Source organism: Bombina bombina, chromosome 2, assembly GCF_027579735.1.
Source record: "Bombina bombina isolate aBomBom1 chromosome 2, aBomBom1.pri, whole genome shotgun sequence".
NCBI classification, from domain to species: Eukaryota; Metazoa; Chordata; class Amphibia; order Anura; family Bombinatoridae; genus Bombina; species Bombina bombina.
Window position 1 is genome coordinate 505,140,831 of NC_069500.1, and position 18,052 is coordinate 505,158,882.

An 18,052-nucleotide genomic window follows, 5' to 3' on the forward strand; every position below is an offset into this window, starting at 1 on the left:
TTGTAGCTATCTTAGAGTTTATTTTATAGGTAAGTATTTAGATTTAAATAGGAATAATTTAGTTAATATTATTATTATTTAGATTTATTTTAATAATAATTAAGTTAGGGGTGTTAGAGTTAGATAGGGTTAATATAGTTAATATATATAATATAATAACTATATTAACTATATTAGCCCTAATATAATTAGGGTTAATATAGTTTAATATAGGTGGCGGCGGTGTAGGGGGATTAGATTAGTGGTTAATAAAAAAAAAATTTGAATCAAAGATTTTTATTAACCCCTTAAGGACCAGCGACGTACCCTGTATGTCGCTGGCCTTTTTTTGGGACTTGCTTGTTTTATATTGCGGTCTTGCCACCAGCGTTAAGACTGCTCTATTCCACAAAGCCTGCTGGAGGGAGGGAATTAATAGCGTGTTCTTGCTAGACTTGTGCTATTATGTCCTGAAAAAACCCTTAACGACCAGTGACATACAGGGTACATTGTGGTCATTAAGGGGTTAAGGTATTTAGAATAACAATAGTCACATATAAACAACAAGACAGATTATTTCAAGATGAGTATAACAGACAACAGTATTAAATCATGATAAACTCTCTGAGAGCGAAAATGTCCCAGGGCAGAACTAGCATGCTCTGAATATATATATGATAAGATTTGCTTTGATACCGTATTTTATTTTTTTACTAAATGTTATTATAGTACCTCTTTAGTATAGCATTCTGTCCTTTGGTAAGATACTTTCATCTGACATATGTAGAATAAGGAATCCCACTGAGAGGTACCTTTTTCCCCTTAGTCTAATCTATAGGTCACTCATGAACCTATCACTAATATCTTATGTCGCTAGAGGAAGTTATAGTGATATATAGCTACTTACTGGCATGATTTATAAACATGTAGGGGGTGTAGGGGGATTAGATTAGGGGGTAATACATTTATTATAGGTGGCGGTGGTGTAGGGGGATTTAGATTACAGGCAAAATAGCTAATTACTTTGTGACAATGCCCCGCAAAAAGCCCTTTTAAGGGCTGGTAAAAGAGCTGTTTACTTTGGGGTAATGCCACGCTAAAAGCCCTTTTCAGGGCTATTTGTAGGGTTAGACTTAAGTTTAGTGGTAGGGATATTTTAGTATTTTAGGGGTTAATTAATTTAATATAGCTGGCGGCGGTGTAGGGGGATTAAATTAGGGGTTAATAATTTTAATATAGCTGGCGACAGGGTAGGGGGATTAGATTAGGGGTTAATAATTTTAATATAGCTGGCGGCGGGGTAGGAGCTCACATTAGGGGGTAGGTAATGTAGGTGGCGGCGATGTAAGGAGATCACATTGGGGGTAGGTAATGTAGGTGGCGGCGGAGTAGGGGGCTCACATTAGGGGGTAGTTAATATAGGTGGCGGCGGTGTAAGGGGCTCACATTAGGGGGTAGGCAATGTAGGTGGCGGAGTAAGGGGCTCACATTAGGGGGTAGTTAATGTAAGTGGCGGCGGGGTCCGGGAGCGGCGGTTTAGGGGTTAAATACTTTATTAGGGATTGCGGCAGGGGATCGCGGTTGACAGGTAGATAGACATTGCGCATGCGTTAGGTGTTAGGTTTTATTTTGCAGGTAGTTTAGGGAGTTACGGGCTCCAATACACAGCGTAAGGCTTACTACGCCTGCAATTTGTGGCGAGGTGAAAATGGAGTAAGATTTCTCCATTTTCGCCACGTAAATCCTTACGCTGTATATTGGATACCAAACTGCGCTGGTTTGGTATACCTGTCTATGGGCCAAAAAACTACGGCCGAAGGCAGAAATATACGAGCGTAACTTCTATGTTACGCCGTATATGTGATACCGAACCAGCGCAAAATTTGGCGTCGCCGGCTTTTGTGGGTGACGCATATCGGATTGAGGCCGTGATGGAAAACACAATTTTCCTTGTAGGTTTTCCTTAAGAATAAATTCTGAGTTACGAAAAGGTTGTAGGACTTTATATCTTAGTCTAGCTGGAATAAATAATAAGTAGGGTTCCCACTTATAAATAAATACCTTTATTCTCATGTCTAAATTGCCCAGTACAGTTGAGTTTGCATAGCATTGACTAGTTTCTTAAAAGGAGGCGCTATATGTTAAGCCCAGTATTGAAAAATTTATTTTCTAACCATAAGTATCACTAAGTTTAGAAGATTCCGAAAGGAAGAGTTGTTATGTCTATTATAAAGAAAAATAATATGTTTTGCTGATAATTTAATGTTGGACTTAAAGATTTTTGAAAGCCAAAATGAGACTTTACCCCACAGTCTTTGCAACTTTGGCATTTATTTAGTGTTTAATGTTCCTTTAATCTTGCAACATTTTATACAATTTTCTTTTACTAATGTCCTATAATTATAGAGTGGAGCATCTATAAGTGATTTAAAACTCCAAAATAAAAACATACGGCTAGATTACCAGTTGTGCGTTAGAGTAAAAAAGAGGTCCTAACGCTGCTTTTTTACGCCCGCTGCTATTACGAGTCTTGCAGGTTTAGGGGCACCGCACGCTTCTTTGGCCTTACCACAAAACGACTTACGTAAACTTCGTAAAGTCTTTTTTCTATGGGACTTCCATAGCGCCGGTATTACGAGTCTGTCCTGGGAGGCCAAAAAGTGAGCGGTACACCCTCTCCTGTCAAGAGTCCTAACGCATTTAAAAGTCAGTAGTTAGAGTTTTATGGTACAACGCCGTAACATAAAACTCACAACTAAAGGGCTAAAAAGTACACTAACACCCATAAACTACCTATTAACCCCTAAACCGAGGCCCTCCCACATCGCAAAAACTAACATTTTTAACTCCTAATCTGCCGCTCCGGACACCGCCGCCGCCACCGCCGCCACCTACATTATATGTATTAACCCCTAATCTGCTGCCCCCAACATCGCCGACACCTACATTATATTTATTAACCCCTAATCTGCCACCCCCAACGTCTTCGCCACTATATTAAAGTTATTAACCCCTAAACCTAAGTCTAACCCCCTAACTTAAATATAATTTAAATAAATCTAAATAAAATTACTATCATTAACTACATTATTCCTATTTAAAACTAAATACTTGGGGGGCGTGTCCGGGCGGCAGCCATGAACGGCTGCAATACTTGGAGCTCTGCATACCACCAGTATAATCCGCCAATTATCGGAGGCTATTTGACCCATCTGCATAATTAGTCTGCAAATTAAGATCTATGGTTTCTTGCTCTATTGATTGATGCCACTTTAGACGGATTTGCCTCATCAGAAGCCCAAGTCTGGACCGTTGGAGGGAAGGCGGCGGCCACACTATACTCTCTCTGATACCCCCCCCCCCCCCCCGGTTATCCGGGTAGAGCAGTTCTGGAAACTGAAACAATTGGAACTGTGGGGACAGAAAACTGAGATTACTATCCGGATAAGCTGAGATCGCTACATGGACTCACTAGTTGCCGGAGGCACAGAACGGAGAAAAACTTCATATAGCAATTACACACTGAATTTACTACAATGGAGTCTGCTGGGCTGCAGCTACAGGAAGTGGAAAGGCTGCTTGTTGCACACTTTGAGAGTCTTAGTGCAATATTCCAAGAAGAATGGAACGCTCTGAGAGTGGAATGTGGCTTCCTTACCCAGAGGTCTCAATCACCAGTTATAACACCAACTAACAATGACCTGTCTCCTGAACAAGGGCTTGTGATGGAAAAACTTTCGGATCAGACCGTCATTGTTGACCCTCACCAGCACATAATGGACGTAATCGTCCCTGGCATTAACAAGCACACTCTGAATAAGGAGCTTGAGATTGGGCGCAACTCAGCTGACCAACCGGACGCTGTGGGAGAAGGCACCATCAGTATTTTAGACGGTGAGGAACGGTCTCTCCAGATCAGCACTAACATCTCAGAGAATCTAACTGCTAAGGTACTCACCGACCCAGCTGTGGAAGCCATTAAAAGATACAGCTCCCAGTTCCAATCAGCGGCGGACTCGGCCTTGCTGATACCGCCACCTGGAGATAGGCCCCTGCAGGGAGTTTACGCTAACAACTCCTTTTACATGGCCTTTACTGCTCCCGACACACAAACAGTGAAGATAGAAATGAGACGCATGCAGGTAGTTTTGTCCTGGACTCTTGACTTAATTGCAGGGAGCCAGTTGTCCTATTGCACCTATCTACACCCCCTATATTTCACCTCCAGTGGCAGCCATCTTCTCTCCAAAGGCCTGAAGGTGGGAGTGGGCTAGTCCCTGTGGGGACACTGAGAATTATTTCTCCACAAACAAGTGACAAACATTTTTTTATTTTTTTTTGCTTTATTTTTCTGCTCTTTTTTGGCTATAATGGAAGCTTCATATTGTATTTTTACCTCTAGCCTTGCTCTTAGCTTCCCTAAAAAATCTGAGAATGGATGTGGGTTTAAGTGTTTTGGGAATGTTGAGCGTTAAATCTTTCACACTGCATCAGTTGTAACTATATTTATAGTAAGCATATATCCTTATTTTAACCCCCTCCAACTAGTTTAAGTGTTTTGCTTTTCTAGGATCTTTCCTGGGGAACTTGCTAGCACTGTGAGTTATAGGGAGACTTCCTGTTTTCTTAATGTTTCCTCAATATCTTATCTAGCAATTCCTGAAGATGGTGCCTATCCCCTTAAATGTTATTTATGATATGGTTGCCCTCAGTATTATTATTCATGTTAAGCTCTGTTATTGATGGTTCTAGTGCCTGCGGCCGAGGCATAGGGGCCCCTTATAATTAACTCTGAACAGTTAGGTTAAACAGATGCCAACTTTATCTTCCATATGTAATACACTCATATGAGTTAGAGGGTTAATTTACATACTTATTTTAGGCACTTGCTTTACTTTGTCCCCATGGACAAAGGAACATTTACATTTCCAATCCTGCCTTGCTAGTGAAATCCCATGTCTAGATGTCCAAAAGTGGACCACAAACAATATTGAGGTGATTAATATCTACCGGTTAAGTGGGAATGACAAGAGAGGAAGGTTAAAGAGGAAAAAAAAGGGGGAAAAAAAAACACCACGCAGATCCATTGCCTGTGAATCTGTATTTGTTGCGCCACCAGACTTTAGTTAATTTCAGTTTATGCTTTCTATCCCTAATCCCCACAGTTCCTTAAATTTTTTGCTACTTCAATTTTATATAATCCTTACAAACGTTTAAAGTGATGTTTAATTTGTTATGAATCATTGTTTATAAGGGTCTCTAGACACTCCTTATAAAAGATTATAGTGTTTTTCATAGTCAGAGCCCGTACAACTTGCATATGACAACTTGTTGTATAAATATATTCTATAAAATTTTAAAAAAGATAGAGGTTTACCAATTGGGTCCCAAAAGTGGTCCCTTACTGTTCATAGATGTCTTCTGTAGCTTCATGCCCTACTGTGAGGTCCAAAAGTGGCCTCTGATATAATTTAGAAGACGCACCATTAAATAGATGCTTATTGTTTTATTTTAAACAATTCCATATAACTATGTTCCATGTACTATGGTTTCATGACTTGTTACTGTATAACTTTTTGTATATTGATTGTATGGAAAGGCATTTGTCTGTATGTTTTGCACTGAACCTCAATAAAAAAAAAAAAAAAAAACTAAATACTTACCTATAAAATAAAGCCTAAGCACGTTAAAATATAACTAATAGTTACATTATAGCTATCTTAGGGTTTATTTTTATTTTACAGGCAAGTTTGTATTTTAACTAGGTAGAATAGTTATTAAATAGTTATTAACTATTTAATAACTACCTAGCTAAAATAAAGACAAATTTACCTGTAAAATAATACCTAACCTAAGTTACACTAACACCTAACACTACACTACAATTAAATAAATTAACTAAATTAAATACAATTACCTAAATTAAATTAGCTAAAGTACAAAAAAACTCACTAAATTACAGAAAATAATAAACAAATTACAGATATTTAAACTAATTACACCTAATCTAATAGCCCTATCAAAATTAAACCCCCCCCCCACAAAAAAAAAAAAAACCTAGCCTAAACTAAACTACTAATAGCCCTTAAAAGTTCCTTTTGCGGGGCATTGCCCCAAAGTAATCAGCTCTTTTACCTGTAAAAAAAAATTCAAACAACCCCCCCAACAGTAAAACCCACCACCCACACAACCAACCCCCAAATAAAATACTAGCTAAAAAAACCTAAGCTCCCCATTGCCCTGAATAGGGCATTTGGATGGGCATTGCCCTTAAAAGGACAGTTAACTCTATTGCAGCCCAAAGTCCCTAACCTAAAAGTAAAACCCACCCAATACACCCTTAAACACTAACCCCCTGAAGATCGACTTACCGGGAGACAGACGTCTTCATCCAAGCCGGGCCGAAGTCCTCTACAAAGCCGGGAGAAGTCTTCATCCAAGTCGGGCGAAGTGGTCCTCCAGACGGGCAGAAGTCTTCATCCAGACGGCATCTTCTATCTTCATCCATCCTGCACGGAGCGGGTCCATCTTCAAGACATCCGACGCGAAGCATCCTCTTCTTCCGAGAACTAAAGTTGAATGAAGGTACCTTTAAGTGACGTCATCCAAGATGGCGTCCCTTAGATTCCAATTGGCTGATAGAATTCTATCAGCCAATCGGAATTAAGGTAGAAAAAATCCTATTGGCTGATGCAATCAGCCAATAGGATTGAAGTTCAATCATATTGGCTGATCCAATCATTCGTTGAGGACTTCGGCCCGGCTTGGATGAAGACGTCTCCCGGTAAGTCGATCTTCAGGGGGTTAGTGTTAGGTTTTTTTAAGGGTGTATTGGGTGGGTTTTATTTTTAGGTTAGGGACTTTGGGCTGCAATAGAGCTAACTGCCCTTTTTAAGTGCAATGCCCATCCAAATGTCCTTTTCAGGGCAATGGGGAGCTTAGGTTTTTTTAGCTAGTATTTTATTTGGGGGTTGGTTGTGTGGGTGGGTGGTTGGTTTTACTGTTGGGGGGTTGTTTGTATTTTTATTTACAGGTAAAAAAGCTGATTACTTTGGGGCAATGCCCCGCAAAAGGCCCTTTTAAGGGCTATTGGTAGTTTAGTTTAGGCTATATTTTTTTATTTTCATAGGGCTATTAGATTAGGTGTACTGTAATTAGTTTAAATATCTGTAATTTGTTTATTATTTTCTGTAATTTTTGTACTAATTTAATTTAGGTAATTGTATTTAATTTAGTTAATTTATTTAATTACATTGTAGTGTTAGGTGTTAGTGTAACTTATGTTAGGTTTTATTTTACAGGTAAATTTGTCTTTATTTTAGCTAGGTAGTTATTGAATAGTTAATAACTATTTAATAACTATTCTACCTAGTTAAAATAAATACAAACTTGCCTGTAAAATAAAAATAAACCCTAAGCTAGCTACAATGTAACTATTAGTTATATTGTAGCTAGCTTATGGTTTATTTTATAGTTAAGTATTTAGTTTTAAATAGGAATAATTTAGTTAATGATAATAATATTATTTATTTAGATTTATTGTAATTATATTTAAGTTAGGGGGTGTTAGGTTTAGGGTTAGACTTAGGTTTAGGGGTTAATAACTTTAATATAGTGGCGGCGACGTTGGGGGAGGCAGATTAGGGGTTAATAAATGTAGGTAGGTTGCGGCGACATTGGGGACGGCAGATATGGGGTTAATAAATATAATGTAGGTGTCGGCGATGTTGGGGGCAGCAGATTAGGGGTTCATAAGTATAATGTAGGTGGCGGCGGTGTCCGGAGCGGCAGATTAGGGGTTAATAATATAATGTAGGTGGCGGCGATGTCGGGGTGGCAGATTAGGGGTTAATAAGTGTAAGATTAGGGGTGTTTAGACTCGCTTTCATGTTAGGGTGTTAGGTGTAAACATAACTTTTATTTCCCCATAGGAATCAATGGGGCTGCGTTAAGCAGTTTTACGCTTTTTTGCAGGTGTTAGACTTTTTTTCAGCCTGCTCTCCCCCGTTGATTCCTATGGGGAAATCGTGCATGAGCACGTTACACCAGCTCACCGCTGACTTAAGCAGCGCTGGTATTGGAGTGCGGTAATGAGCAAAATTTTGCTCAACGCTCACTTATTGTCTTTTAAGGACGGGTTTCTGAAAACTCATAATACCAGCGCTGCAGGTAAGTGAGCGGTGACACAAAACTGCACGTTAGCACCGCACAGCTTCTAACGCAAAACTCGTAATCTAGCCGCTAGTTTGCTAAACATTGCATAAGCTCTTTACGTCTACCATCAATAAAACCCAGTGAGATTTAATCTGCCAAAAAATGAAAATCATCATTTAATATTGTATAATTGTCATACATACAAATAAGTTGCCTTTGTGTTAACCTGTGCATCCAAAATTAAGGTAATTACAGTATTCATAAAAAAGAAAAAACACTCATCCCAGTGGGGACTGAAAATGATGATGATTTGTTAAGAGAGCTGCATTTATGATTTGATAAAGGGACATTCAACACCAGAATTTTTGTTTAAAAAGATAGATAATCCCTTTATTACCCATTCCCCAGTTTTGCATAACCAACACAGTTATAATAATACACTTTTTACCTCTGTGATTACCTTGTATCTAAGCCTTTGCAAACTGCACCCTTATTTCAGTTATTTTGACAGACTTGCATTTTAGCCAATCAGTGCTTACTCCTGGGTAACTTCACGTGCATGAGCAGAATGTTATCTATATGACACCCATGAACTAACGCCCTCTACTGGTGAAAAACTGTCAAAATGCATTCACATAAGAGGCGGCCTTCAAGGTCTAAGAAATTAGCATATGAACTTACCTAGGTTTAGCTTTTCAAAAGTACCAAGAGAACAAAGCAAAATTGGTAATAAAAGTAAATTGGAAAATTACATTCACTATTTGAATCATGAAAGTTTATTTTGGACTCGACTGTCCTTTTAAGAGAGCTGCATTTTTCATCATGTTGATGAAGCCTATTTTGTTAAATATTTATAACATTCTAGTTTCTTTCCCTGAGCACCGTATATACTGTGTATAATACATGAGATTAGTAAATGCATTTTAGACAAATGCATATTTCTAGCAATATTATTTCACACTTCTCACTCCTTTGTAGGACATGGCTCACAAGATGTTGACAACAGGAGACTGTACACCTGAGGATCTCTGCTTCTCTTTACAGGTTATTTATTGAAGGAAATATTTAATTTATTTGCAAGAGACACATGTTGTTGTTTTCATAGTCATTTTAATAAGGGCCATTATAGTGACAAAATGAAATGCTTTAATTCTTTAGACCATGTCATTTTATCACTAGGGACACAGCAAAGCTATGTGTTTAACTAATACAAAGGGGTTGACATTAGAGCATGTTGATTTATCACTATAATGGCCAGTAAACACCTTGAGATTTGTATATAAAATGTTTAGTTATGCGTAATGAAACAACTTTGCAATATATTTTCATTATTTATTTTTTCCCCTTTTCGTGTAAGTTAGCTCTGAAAATAGAGCAATTTCTAACTCTCACTCCTTGAAATACACCTGCTGTCTTCTCAAGGCTGTAACCCTGCTACATATGAGCCTATTTGGCTTTAATTGATAACTGAAAAACAATTCACATTATACTAACTTTATGATTGTGACTAGCTTTGTTGTCTGTAGTTTAAAGCCCAAATTGTTAACAGCGTTTATAAAATACTTACTTTTTCCTATAAGGAAATAAAGATTGTCCATAGATGATCCGAATCGCAAGCGCTGTGGGCATTAGTGACTTCAATAATGATAATGTGCAGGCGTTCAACTAATGCTAACGTTCACAATGGCGTAAGGAATGCTTGCGCAGAAGATGTTTGTTTGTTTTTCTCAACAAACATGCCAAAATGCCAGAAATTTGATTGGCTGGATGAAAATGAGCACACACAAAAAAAATTGTTTGTGTTGGGGCTGCCGGAGCAATCATTAGGACAGTAGTGGTTAGTAAAGAAATACATAATTTAGAATCCAAAACTACGTTTTTCATGAATTAAACTCATAATATTTTTTTATTTTACATCTGATTTTATTTAGCACTCCGTCTCAGTTTACCATCACTTTAAGTTTTGCTTTCTGTTTGAATGTCTAATTTTTTTTAAAATGTCATAATCTTTTCAACCTTAAATACACAATATAAACATTAAAGAAAATTCTAGCTTTTAATGTCAAGATGAGATTGACCTGCCACCTGCTCAGCACAAGAACAAATTATTGTCATTTAAAGGGAGTCAACTCAAATTTTTTTATTGTTTTAAACCTTTATAACCCATTCCCCAGTTTTGCACAGAAAACACTTATATTAATACACTTTTTACCTCTGTGATTACCTTGTTTCTAAGCATCTTCTGACGGCCCCCTGGTCACATGACTATCTATTGACTTGCATTTAAGCCAATAAGTGCTGTGTTGTTAGAATCCATGGGCGTCAGCACAATGTTATCTATATGGCTCACATGAACTAGCTTCCCTTGATGTGAAAAGCAAATACAAAAGCATGTGATTATGGGGCTGTCTTTAGGGACTTAGAAACAGACAGCAATGTAGAGGTGTAAAAGTTATAAAGTATGTTAATATAACCATGTTGGTTGTGCAAAGCTGGGGAATGGGTAGTAAAGGCGTTATCTATCTTTTTAAACAAAAAACATTTTGTGTTGACTGTCCCTTTAAAGCTACCTATGCTTTGAACCCAGCCACAGCTACAACCCCAAGCCCAGCGGTTCCTGATACTTCTGTTTTAAATTTGTTTTCACATTTTTAGTTTTCGAAAGCTTCCTGGACAATAGGCTTGTAAATGTATTTCAGATTTTGGAGCTAGCGATTATATTAAGAAGGTAGCCACACACTTTATTATGAGCCAAAAGAGGTGCTTGTATATTGATTTATGTAAAATAATCCATGAAAAAGTAAAAGCTACCAGAATTAGTCAAGCCATGAGTTGGCATTGGCTCTATAATAGAGACCCATACCTTACACCTGCTGACATTACCTTCTCTGTATCTCTCCAGGAAACCCTTTTCTCCATGTTAGTGGAAATAACAGAAAGAGCAATGGCCCACTGTGGATCACAGGAAGTGCTAATTGTAGGCGGGGTTGGATGTAAGTGACATGTTGCACAACAAATGGAGGGTTCAGAACTTTATTAAAGGGACTATAAACACTAAATACATTTTATATGCACAGTATTTGAGGTTAATCCCCTTCTCTCTCTAGTCATGGTTGTTGCAATGTTTAAATCTAGCTTTTCACTACTTTCCAGTACTAACGCATGTTAACATATGTGCAGCAACTCTCGTTCAGATACCTGCAGTGAAACCAGGTTATCAACTTTACTTTTTAGCCTTTCTAGGGTCACTTTACTGTTTAACTCACCAAAGCTTGTTTTATCCCCACACTTTTCTTTTAGAGTGCTATCACTAATATTTTTTTCTATTTTTACTTACCTAAATTGTTGTCATTGTAACCTGTACCATCATTGGTTAGTTATTGAGTACAATTTTATTTTAGTTGTCGAGCTGCAATAATGTTCTCTGTTTTGTGCTTGCTAATACATTGATACCTTACAATAGAAAGTGTGAGTTACCTTGTCAATGTGTTGTCACTTCCGTAGGTAACATACGTTTACAGGAGATGATGGAAGTGATGTGTAAGGAAAGAAGTGCTAAACTCTTTGCCACAGATGAAAGGTAAATGTCCCCTCAGCACCAGGACCTATTTTCTGAAAAAAATTATCTGTACACGTTACAACTAAAATTGTGTTGCTCCTTATGGGGCTGACATTAAAGGGGCATGGAAGTATACATTCAACTTTCATAATTAAGAAAGTGTACACTTAAAAAGAAAAAATCTAAATTAAAAAAAAAAAAGGCGGCGCTGTCTCCCTTTAGAACTCTTGCTCTGTTCTGAGCTCTCTTCTCCAGGGTTTTCACGGACTGTCCTCAGTCAACAGATCAATAAAGAGACAATCAACATAGTGCAATACCATCAAATTAAAATGAGTACTAAGTGGAATGTACTCATAGTTTAAAAGAGCTTGTTTGATGAAATTTGAATCACTTTTGAAAAAGGTGTTTTGTTCACCGAACCTGTCTGAGTGGTTTTATCAGCATTGGGCTTTTTATATGTTATTAAACTGGACTTTCTTTGGATGTGAAGAAGAATGTGGCTGTTTTTCAATAAAGGCTCAACTTTTACTCATCATCTTGTGAGTACATTCCATTTAGTGCTCCTTTTAATTTGATGGTTTTGTACTATATTGATTGTCTCTTTGTTGAGCTTCTGTTGATCGGACAGTCAGCGAAGACCCTGGAGGAGAGAGCCCAGAACGAAGCAAGAATTCTGAAGGGAGACCGTGCCACCATTTATTTTTTAGATTCAAGTTGTATACGGTATTAGAGACTTCGGGACAGGCCCCATTTTCTGGAAGTAAAAAATAAGTTTTCCTTTTTTTCGTTGTATCTGTATTATATTGTTTATTTTGCTTAAAAAAAGAAAAAAATACTTTCCTATTTACCACTGCAGCATTTGTTTTTTAAACGTGTATTTATTTCTCCAACATAGGTGTGTCCGGTCCACGGCGTCATCCTTACTTGTGGGATATTCTCTTCCCCAACAGGAAATGGCAAAGAGCCCAGCAAAGCTGGTCACATGATCCCTCCTAGGCTCCGCCTACCCCAGTCATTCTCTTTGCCGTTGTACAGGCAACATCTCCACGGAGATGGCTTAGAGTTTTTTAGTGTTTAACTGTAGTTTTTATTATTCAATCAAGAGTTTGTTATTTTAAAATAGTGCTGGTATGTACTATTTACTCAGAAACAGAAAAGAGATGAAGATTTCTGTTTGTATGAGGAAAATGATTTTAGCACCGTAACTAAAATCCATGGCTGTTCCACACAGGACTGTTGAGAGCAATTAACTTCAGTTGGGGGAACAGTGTGCAGTCTCTTACTGCTTGAGGTATGACACATTCTAACAAGACGATGTAATGCTGGAAGCTGTCATTTTCCCTATGGGATCCGGTAAGCCATGTTTATTAAGATAGTAAATAAGGGCTTCACAAGGGCTTATTAAGACTGTAGACTTTTTCTGGGCTAAATCGATTCATTATTAACACATATTTAGCCTTGAGGAATCATTTATTCTGGGTATTTTGATATGATTATATCGGCAGGCACTGTTTTTGACACCTTATTCTTTAGGGGCTTTCCCTAATCATAGTCAGAGCCTCATTTTCGCGCCGGTATGGCGCACTTGTTTTTGAGGACAGCATGGCATGCAGCTGCATGTGTGTGGAGCTCTGATACATAGAAAAGTCTTTCTGAAGGCATCATTTGGTATCGTATTCCCCTTTGGGCTTGGTTGGGTCTCAGCAAAGCAGATTCCAGGGACTGTAAAGGGGTTAAATATAAAAACGGCTCCGGTTCCGTTATTTTAAGGGTTAAAGCTTCCAAATGTGGTGTGCAATACTTTTAAGGCTTTAAGACACTGTGGTGAAATTTTGGTGAATTTTGAACAATTCCTTCATACTTTTTCGCAATTGCAGTAATAAAGTGTGTTTAGTTTAAAATTTAAAGTGACAGTAACGGTTTTATTTTAAAACGTTTTTTGTGCTTTGTTATCAAGTTTATGCCTGTTTAACATGTCTGAACTACCAGATAGATTGTGTTCTGACTGTGGGGAAACCAAGGTTCCTTCTCATTTAACTATATGTATTTTATGTCATAAAAAAATTTAGTAAAAATGATGCCCAAGATGATTCCTCAAGTGAGGGGAGTAAGCATGGTACTGCATCATCCCCTCCTTCGTCTACACCAGTCTTGCCCATACAGGAGGCCCCTAGTACATCTAGTGCGCCAATACTCCTTACTATGCAACATTTAACGGCTGTAATGGATAATTCTATCAAAAACATTTTAGCCAATATGCCCACTTATCAGCGAAAGCGCGACTGCTCTGTTTTAGAAAATTCTGTAGAGCATGAGAACGCTGATGATATGGTTTCTGAAGGGCCCCGACACCAGTCTGAGGGGGCCAGGGAGGTTTTGTCTGAGGGAGAAATTTCAGATTCAGGAAACATTTCTCAACAAGCTGAACCTGATGTGATTACTTTTAAATTTAAGTTGGAACATCTCCGCGCTCTGCTTAAGGAGGTGTTATCCAATTTGGATGATTGTGATTATCTGGTCATTCCAGAACCACTATGTAAAATGGAAAAGTTCTTAGAGGCCCCGGGGCCCCCCGAAGCTTTTCCTATATCCAAGCGGGTGGCGTACATTGTTAGTAAAGAATGGGACAGGCCCGGTATACCTTTAGTACCTCCCCCCATATTTATAAAATTGTTTTCCTATAGTCGACCCCAGAAAGGACTGATGGCAGACAGTCCCCAAGGTCGAGGGGGCGGTTTCTACTCTACACAAGCGCGCCACTATACCCATAGAAGATAGTTGTGCTTTCCAAGATCCTATGGATAAAAAATTAGAAGGTCTGCTAAAGATGTTTGTTCAGCAAGGTTCCCTTCTACAACCAATTGCATGCATTGTCCCTGTCACTGCAGCCGCGTGTTTCTAGTTTGATGAGCTAGGAAAGGCGATTATTAGTAATTCTTCTTCTTATGAGGAGATTATGGACAGAATTCGTGCTCTTAAATTGGCTAATTCTTTCACCCTAGACGCCACCTTGCAATTGGCTAGGTTAGCGGCGAAAAAATTCTGGGTTTGCTATTGTGGCGCAGAGCGCTTTGGTTAAAATCTTGGGCAGCGGATGCGTCTTCCAAGAACAAATTGCTTGACATTCCTTTCAAGGGGAAAACACTCTTTGACCCTGACTTGAAAGAGATTATCTCTGATATCACTGGGGGCAAGGGCCACGCCCTTCCTCAGGATAGGTCTTTTCAAGACCAAAAATAAACCTAAGTTTCGTCCCTTTCGCAGAAACGGATCAGCCCCAAGGGCTACGTCCTCTAAGCAGGAAGGTAATACTTCTCAAGCCAATCCAGCCTGGAGACCTATGCAAGGCTGGAACAAAGGAAAGCAGGCCAGGAAACCTGCCACTGCTCCCAAGACAGCATGAAATGCGGGCCCCCGATCCGGGACCGGATCTGGTGGGGGGCAGACTCTCTCTCTTCGCTCAGGCTGGGGCAAGAGATGTTCTGGATCCTTGGGCGCTAGAAATAGTCTCCCAAGGTTATTCTCTGGAGTTCAAGGGGCTTCCTCCAAGGGGGAGGTTCCACAGGTCTCAGTTGTCTTCAGACCACATAAGAAGACAGGCATTCTTACATTGGGTAGAAGACCTGCTAAAAATGGGAGTGATTCATCCTGTTCCATTAGGAGAACAAGGGATGGGGTTCTACTCCAATCTGTTCATAGTTCCCAAAAAAGAGGGAACGTTCAGACCAATCTTAGATCTCAAGATCTTGAACAAGTTTCTCAAGGTTCCATCGTTCAAGATGGAAACCATTCGAACACTTCTTCCTTCCATCCAGGAAGGTCAATTCATGACCAAGGTGGATTTCAAGGATGCGTATCTACATATTCCTATCCACAAGGAACATCATCGGTTCCTAAGGATGGCATTCCTGGACAAGCATTTCCAGTTCGTGGCGTTTTCTTTCGGATTAGCCACTGCTCCTAGGATTTTCTCATAGGTACTAGGGTCCCTTCTGGCGGTGCTAAGACCAAGGGGCATTGCTGTAGTACCTTACTTGGACGACATTCTGATTCGAGCGTCGTCCCTTCCTCAAGTAAAGGCTCACACGGACATTGTCCTGGCCTTTCTCAGATCTCACGGATGGAAAGTGAACGTGGAAAAGAGTTCTCTATCTCCGTCATCGAGGGTTCCCTTCTTGGGAACTATAATAGACTCCTTAGAAATGAGGATTTTTCTGACAGAAGCCAGAAAAACAAAACTCCTAGACTCTTGTCGGATACTTCATTCCGTTCCTCTTCCTTCCATAGCGCAGTGCATGGAAGTGATAGGTTTGATGGTAGCGGCAATGGACATAGTTCCTTTTGTGCGCATTCATCTAAGACCATTACAACTGTTCATGCTCAGTCAGTGGAATGGGGACTATTCAAACTTGTCTCCGAAGATACAAGTAAATCAGAGGACCAGAGACTCATTCCGTTGGTGGCTGTCCCTGGACAACCTGTCACAAGGGATGACCTTCCGCAGACCAGAGTGGGTCATTGTCACGACCGACGCCAGTCTGATGGGCTGGGGCGCGGTCTGGGGATCCCTGAAAGCTCAGGGTCTTTGGTCTCGGGTAGAATCTCTTCTACCGATAAATTTTCTGGAACTGAGAGCGATATTCAATGCTCTCAAAGCTTGGCCTCAGCTAGCGAGGGCCAAGTTCATACATCAACCATCAGGGGGGAACAAGGAGTTCCCTAGCGATGGAAGAAGTGACCAAAATCATTCTATGGGCGGAGTCTCACTCCTGCCACCTGTCTGCTATCCACATCCCAGGAGTGGAAAATTGGGAAGCGGATTTTCTGAGTCGTCAGACATTGCATCCGGGGGAGTGGGAACTCCATCCGGAAATCTTTGCCCAAGTCACTCAACCGTGGGGCATTCCAGACATGGATCTGATGGCCTCTCGTCAGAACTTCAGAGTTCCTTACTACGGGTACAGATCCAGGGATCCCAAGGCTGCTCTAGTGGATGCACCAGTAGCACCTTGGACCTTCAAACTAGCTTATGTGTTCCCGCCGTTTCCTCTCATCCCCAGGCTGGTAGCCAGGATCAATCAGGAGAGGGCGTCGGTGATTTTGATAGCTCCTGCGTGGCCACGCAGGACTTGGTATGCAGATCTGGTGAATATGTCATCGGCTCCACCATGGAAGCTACCTTTGAGACGAGACCTTCTTGTTCTAGGTCCGTTCGACCCACTCCAGCTGACTGCTTGGAGATTGAACGCTTGATCTTATCAAAGCGAGGGTTCTCAGATTCTGTTATTAATACTCTTGTTCAGGCCTGAAAGCCTGTAACCAGAAAAATTACCACATAATTTGGTATATCTGTTGGTGTGAATCTGCAGGATTCCCTTGGGACAAGGTTAAGATTCCTAAGAGTCTATCCTTCCTTCGAGAAGGATTGGAAAAAGGATTATCTGTAAGTTCCTTGATGGGACAGATTTCTGCCTTGTCTGTGTTACTTCACAAAAAGCTGGCAGCTGTGCCAGATGTTCTAGCCTTTGTTCAGGCTCTGGTTAGAATCAAGCCTGTTTACAAAATTTTGACTCCTCCTTGGAGTCTCAACCTAGTTGTTTTTGGTTGCAATTTCTTCTGCTAGAAGAGTTTCAGAATTATCTGCTCTGCAGTGTTCTTCTCCTTATCTGGTGTTCCATGCAGATAAGGTGGTTTTGCGTACTAAACCTGGTTTTCTTCCAAAAGTTGTTTCTAACAAAAACATTAACCAGGAGATAGTTGTGCCTTCTTTGTGTCCTAATCCAGTTTCAAAGAAGGAACGTTTGTTGCACAACTTGGATGTAGTTCGTGCTCTCAAATTTTACTTAGCAGCTACTAAGGATTTCAGACAAACTTTGTCTTTGTTTGTTGTTTATTCTGGTAAACGGAGAGGTCAAAAAGCAACTTCTACCTCTCTCTCCTTCTGGATTAAAAGCATTATCCGATTGGCTTATGAGACTGCCGGACGGCAGCCTCCTGAAAGAATCACAGCTCACTCCACTAGGGCTGTGGCTTCCACATGGGCCTTCAAGAACGAGGCTTCTGTTGATCAGATATGTAAGGCAGCGACTTGGTCTTCACTGCACACTTTTTCTAAATTTTACAAATTTGATACTTTTGCTTCTTCTGAGGCTATTTTTGGGAGAAAGGTTTTGCAAGCCGTGGTGCCTTCCATTTAGGTGACCTGATTTGCTCCCTCCCTTCATCCGTGTCCTAAAGCTTTGGTATTGGTTCCCACAAGTAAGGATGACGCCGTGGACCGGACACACCTATGTTGGAGAAAACAGAATTTATGTTTACCTGATAAATTACTTTCTCCAACGGTGTGTCCGGTCCACGGCC

At 39.9% G+C, this 18,052-nt stretch overlaps 1 protein-coding gene across 3 annotated transcripts in view; it reads left to right on the forward strand.

Moving 5' to 3' along the window:
* The window catches only part of OSGEP (O-sialoglycoprotein endopeptidase), a 161,439-nt gene that overhangs the window by 103,840 nt on the left and 39,547 nt on the right, over nucleotides 1-18,052 (forward strand). For all 3 annotated transcript variants that reach the window (XM_053702239.1, XM_053702241.1, XM_053702240.1), the window contains 3 exons: nucleotides 9,112-9,177; nucleotides 11,036-11,126; nucleotides 11,638-11,713. In XM_053702239.1, coding sequence (XP_053558214.1) covers nucleotides 9,112-9,177; nucleotides 11,036-11,126; nucleotides 11,638-11,713 — 233 coding nt within the window. The remainder of the gene's footprint in view (nucleotides 1-9,111; nucleotides 9,178-11,035; nucleotides 11,127-11,637; nucleotides 11,714-18,052) is intronic.